Source organism: Ovis aries, chromosome 25 (assembly GCF_016772045.2).
Source record: "Ovis aries strain OAR_USU_Benz2616 breed Rambouillet chromosome 25, ARS-UI_Ramb_v3.0, whole genome shotgun sequence".
In the NCBI taxonomy this organism is placed as follows: domain Eukaryota; kingdom Metazoa; phylum Chordata; class Mammalia; order Artiodactyla; family Bovidae; genus Ovis; species Ovis aries.
The window spans coordinates 42,586,404-42,592,403 of NC_056078.1; the positions used below are offsets into that span (position 1 = coordinate 42,586,404).

Sequence of the window (6,000 nt, forward strand, 5' to 3'; positions counted from 1 at the left end):
ATGGGACAGGCCTTGTTAAGATTTTATGTTTAATGTGGACCATTTTTAAAGTCTCTATTGATTTGTCATAATATTGCTTCTGTTTATCTTTTGGTTTTTTGGCCATGAGGCATCTGGGATCTTAGCTTCCTGACCAGGGATCAAATCCACATCCCCTTGCATTGGAAGGCAAAGTGTTAACCACTAGACCACCAGGGAAGGCATTTTTAAATGAGTATCACATCCCAATGCACTGCCCAGAGGAAGGGGGAATGTACCCTCTTGTGGAAATTCTCAGTGTATGCAAGTCCATTCATCTGATGGGAAATGTGTTTCCTATGGGGAGTAGGGGGCTTCATCATCAAAGCAGTTCGTAAAACACTGCCCTGTGCTTTCTTCATGCAAAATACTCATTCTCTCTCCCAGCAGGTGTGGCCTGAGTGTGTCTGGACTCACGCATGTGATTTAACCCTGACACACCATCACATCATGACAAGTGCACCCAGTAGGAACCCTGACTCGAGTCGGCTCCAGCTTAGAATCCTGGAGCCCAGTGAATCTGGTTCAGAAGCCACTGCAATCTTTTCAGGCAGGCAGCTCTTCCAGCCCCATTCTACAGATAAGAAAACTAAACACAAAGTGTCTAACTTGTCCAAGATGATTCGAGTGTTGTGTGGCGAATCCACAATTTGAAGCCCAGTGGCTTAGCTGGGGACCATGATCCAAATTGTTTGGGCGTAATAATAGCGCCCCATAGCGCCCCCCCCCCCCCCGCCACATAAGCATTGTTAGGAAAATGAACAGAGACGCGTGGAATACGAAGCGCAGTGCCTTCACGGAGCAATTAATCACGCAGTGAACATGGGCTGGTGTTATTATCTGCACCATCTTCAGGTTAGGAGGCAGCTTATGATTCTCCTCCTCTGAGCGCCTTCTTAGAGGCGGGTATGAAGTTCTTTAAGCCCTGGGAACTAAGACTTTGTAGGACAGCCTCAGGGCAGCCAGGCAGACCAGGGCCCAAGGTGTCCCCAGAGGTCAGGGAAATCCTGCTGTTCTTAACTCTATGCAGCTAAACCTCTTTCCCATCTTTCCTGGTAGATTAGTCCTGGTTTAAAAAAAAAAAAAAAAAAGCCTTGGCTAGACCTCCTGTTCCCCTGGGCATCCTCTCCTCCTCCTGTGGACAGACTGGCCCAGGAGAGAGCCTGGGAGTTGAGGCTCACCGCACCTCCAAATTTTCATTCTCCTTAACTGGGTTTCTTTCTTTTTAATCTAGTTGGTTTTTAATTGCACATATCAGCAACCATTGAATAATGATTTTATCTATATTCTAAATTTAGGGCAGTTAAATGCAAAGCAAAATGCAGACACTTTCTGGCGTCTTAATTGAATGAAGGTCACAGCTATAACAACATTTAATTGAGCTATTTTTCATTATCATATTTTAATGACTTTGCACTGACAGTTCGCCTGCTTCTGAGGAAAGAGCATGATGGAGTCGTTTATTTCCCTATTTAGTTATTGTTTGACAACATCAGCTTCGATTAAGACCCTGCTTTATAGAACATTAATCATATTTGAATGAGCAAGGGGTATAAATGTAAACACATCTCCCTTCCCGCCAGCAAAGCCATGTCCCCACACGGGGCTCACTAAACAAATGCTTCACAACCATTGTCTGTTTGCATAACAGCCAACAATAGCCCGAACAACAATCCCCGGCTTTAATTGTCACCACCCCTATCTCACCCTTGCACCTTTCAGGGAGAACTTATGATCTTCCACTTCTGAATGCTCAATAATTGTGTCATTTATCTCAATTTGCAGTTCAGTCTTTAGGCAGCTATTGGCAAGCTGGCATTAAAAAGAGAAAGGATAAACAGCATCCTGGCCAAAGGAGATTTTCATTTCCAAATAATAATCAGTTTAATTTGCCCGCATATGACCAATGATTCATGTTCAGATTTAATAATCAGGATCACATAATCTGATTATAGGGGAAATAATTTGTTTACAACCCCCAATTTACTGCTCAGAATTCCATTATCTCTCTTCAGCCATTGGTTTTTAAGAGATGCTAACGTGACCCAGGGGAACCGAAAGCAAACTATTATATTTCTTACAATTAGATCTTTGCATAGTCTTAACCCCAAGCCCCTACATAAAGAAGAACAGAAACAGCATGGAGGAAATCCCATAAATAAAATGAATATATAATTGTGCTCAAAGAATAGCTCTCCCGGAGAGGCGGCGCTGCGAATCTCTTCCTCGTGCATTCGGGCACGTCTGCTGGGCTCGACGGGCTTGTACACTCCAATGTAATCACCATGGAGCTTCTAAAAAGAAATCCTGCTTAGAGGCGGTCACCGCGGGCCGCACCAGGCTCAGAGGCAGCCCTTCGATGCTGCCGTTTAAAGATTTTTAAATTGCCCATGTTCTTCACATCCACTTCTCTGAAACAGTCCACACACTGGAGAAAAGTTGGATATGATGCAATTTCTGGAAAGCAGATCCTACCCTGTTCCCATATGAAAACATAGTTCTCTGCAATTGACCGGCCTTACCCCAGAGCAGTCAGAACTGCTTTGAGAATAGCATCTCAGCTCTTTTTTTTTTTTTTCCAAAGCAAGGAAATGGATGTGCATTGATGTAATTTAGTACCTTAGAGACGCGGACAAATTAGTGTAGAACATTATCACTAGTTAATTATGAATGACCGATTAATCAACCTAATCTAATATTCCACATTATGTTGATGTTATTAAAGTGCATCATGAAAATGACAGATAGTCTTCATTTGCTTTCTTTGGCCAAATGTGCACTCTGCAGTCATGATGTCAAAAAAAAAAAGTTTGCCAGTTTTAATATTAGAGAGTTAAATAATTAAAAAGAAGGTTTACCTGCACTCTGGCTTCTGTGAGGTTGATTTTCATTGCTAGCTCTTCTCTGGTAAAGACATCGGGATAGTGTGTTTGGGCAAAGACTGCCTCCAGAGCTTCTAGCTGGTAAAAGGAAAAAATATTTACTGGTGAGAGGTTGTGGCTAGGTGAGAGGAAACAGATGCTTATTTCAGATTTTCTGTGAGTGGTGAGGAAGTCATTCCACAGATCAAATAGGGGAGGAAGAGGAAGAAAAGAGCTCTTTGAAAAGATCCCACAGAATTAAAATTTCAACCACGATGACTTATGAGCGAAGACTCACTAACAACCTCAGGGCTATGCCAAGAGGTAGAAGCAGAGAGGCGCTAAAATGTATGTGCCTTTACATTTAAAGTGCAGCCCACGTGGCTTTCACCATAGGGCTTGGAAGAATAGAAGCAACTTGCACAAGCCCTCGCTGTGTCAGTTCCACGGAAGCCGCCCAGGCTTTCTGCTCCAGGGTGCTCTGGGGGAATGACAGGTTTAAGGGCCCTGGAAACACAATGTCAAAGCTTCAGCTGTAGTCCTCCCACCGATAGACAACAATACTGTCTATAATTCCCTCAACCTCTTGGGCTTTCTCATCTATCTGCTGGGGTGAGAATACCTGACCTGCCTTCCTCAGAAGGTTCTTTTGAGGTTAAAATGATATTGCTACATCGCTGATGTGAACACGTCCCCAAGATTATCAGCCTGACCCAAATGGGCACCAGCATCACTGTCTCTTCGTTTACTACCTGGGATCACAACAAGGTCACTGTCCTCTGCCCTCTCTCCAAACAGATTCCTCGGCACACAGATTGTTCAAGAAAGCAGAAAGATCCGGTTTAACATAATTAGTCGGCAGCCTTATTTTAAAAGACAAAGAGCTGCTCAAATTCTGAGTTTTTGGAGGCAGGAAGTGGCTGGCTCTCGGAAGGGGAACGTCATCACCTGCTGAAGAGTGAACGTGGTCCGGTTACGGCGCTGTTTTCTCCGCAGAAATCCATCGTCGAAATCTCCGGTAGAGTGGTTCCCAAAGGGTGCGGTGCCTGCGGTGAGCAAACTGAGTCAGTCTGAACACAGCCCCACCCCTACAGTCCTCACGCAGAGCCCCTGCTAGGCACCCTCACTGGGAGACCGTGGCCCGTCCCCTCCAGACAGAACCTCATCTGGCTAAAAGTGTTTTCCTCTGCTCCTGTTGTTAAGGTTCCCTCTTTTCCACTTTCTCGTGCGCGCTCTCTCTGCTTCTGTCCCAGTAATTTCTGACTTTAAGCTCAACTATGCCTGTTTCATAGTGTGATGGCAACCTTACTCCCCCAGACAGCCAAGTCCTCTCGAGAAATTCTGGGCCCTCTGAGTCAGGAAGGGCCACTGACTTGAGATGGAGCCTTCACCAGCCTTCTGGCTCCAGCTGCACCTCTGCACCTTCAGCTCAGCCCTTCTACTTCTGATCCTTTAATAGAAGCCTCAAAGTTTCCCTTTTGCTCACCTGTTACTTTACTTTTCCTTGTTTCTATAAACAATAAGGATTAAACGCTGGGAAAGGGAGAAGAAAGAAATTTCCAAGAGATTTCCCCAGCACTCCTCTCCTAGAACTTCAAGGCATGAGCAAGTAAGAAGTTTATAAATGAATATTAATACCGTTGGTCACAGCTCATCGGCGCCACAGTGGATCTGTTACATAGATGTCAATTAACAAGAAATCTGCGCTAATAGTGACTGTCCTGAATTCCAAGCAGACTTCGACAGAACCCTTCTCAAAGGGCACCCCAGCCTCTGGCCAGGCTCATAAAAGACCCACCGCTCCTGACTCTCTGAAAAGAAAGGCACTCTTTCCACAGTCCTCCCTGGCAGCCTCCAAAGCTCGTATTAAGCCGGAATAGAGTTTGGCCCCAAACGTGCATTCAGATCATTTTCCAAATGTGCATCATTTACTTGACGTCCACAAAGACTTCTTAACAAAACAAATGAGCAAGTTTCCATTAGCCAATGAATGCTGTACCTGCCACGGGCTCCGGTCTCAGAATCACTGCATGCTCAGCATTAGGAGCTGACAAGTCACACTGCCCAGGCATTATCCCTCTGAAGGACCTCAGGCCAAAGTAGCAAGGTCCTTTGGGCTCTTTAAAATTCTATGTATTAAAAGAAGTCCCTCCTACTCATTACGCTACTCCCCTCATCCTATGCCATAAGACCTCCACTCTCTGGTGAAGACTTCTCCCTCCATTGTCTCATCCAAATTGCTTTCTTCCTTGAAATTCTCAAAATATTTTTCTCTAGCTCATTGGAAACTTCAGAGACAGACTTTAAACAGTCTTATTCCCATTATTTTGTGAGAAACCAAATTGTCTCCTTTTAAAATAAAGCACCTGACTGGTGAGGATGAAGTGTAACCTCTAAGACTCTCCAATCACAATCAGCCTCACAAATTTCTGCTTGCGTGTCCCAAGTTGTATCACAAAGTATACATATACTATCTTTAAATGAAACCCTTTATGTCATACTGGATCCTAAAAAAGGCTGACAGTTGATCAAATTAATAAGAACAAAGATTGACAACCTAATAGAAGAGAAGAAAATATGAGAACATGTTTTTTACTTAAAAATAAATAGAATGGTTGACAATATTATGAAAATTTAAAACTTTAAATAATTAAACAAAACATTTTTGCAAAAAAAAAAATAAGATGCACAATTATAACCAGTGTAGATAAAAGCATAATGCATTTTACACACTCTTCACCATTTGTAGGAGCACGAATAGGTGAAGACTTATTAGAGGATAATTTGACAATATCTGCCCAAAATTTTAAATGTATATGCAGGTATTTAGTCTATAAATATACTTTAAAAGTGTGCCAGAATAGAGAGAGAATATTGTTCCTGGTAACATGATAACAGGAAAAAATGGAAACAACCAAAGTGCCCAACTGTAGACATTTTCTGTACGACATAAAACGGAATACTACACAGCTGTTTAAAATAAGCCGGTAGATCTGCATACATTAACACAGGAAAATCACCAAAATCTGTATTATGAAGAGGAAAAACCAAACACTGAATGATGTGGCAGTATGATCTCAGCACAAAGAAGGCATAACGTATACAGGAAAAAATACATAAA

The 6,000-nt window shown here is 43.0% G+C and overlaps 1 protein-coding gene across 1 annotated transcript in view; it reads right to left on the reverse strand.

The window, feature by feature from the left end:
• DRGX (dorsal root ganglia homeobox) overlaps window positions 1–4,951 on the reverse strand; it is a 30,198-nt gene extending 25,247 nt beyond the window's left edge. The window contains exons 1-3 of the mRNA XM_060406587.1: window positions 4,879–4,951; window positions 3,828–3,925; window positions 2,877–2,978 (exon numbers count right to left, since the gene is read on the reverse strand). Coding sequence (XP_060262570.1) covers window positions 2,877–2,978; window positions 3,828–3,925; window positions 4,879–4,951 — 273 coding nt within the window. The remainder of the gene's footprint in view (window positions 1–2,876; window positions 2,979–3,827; window positions 3,926–4,878) is intronic.
• Between the last annotated feature and the right edge of the window lie 1,049 nt (window positions 4,952–6,000).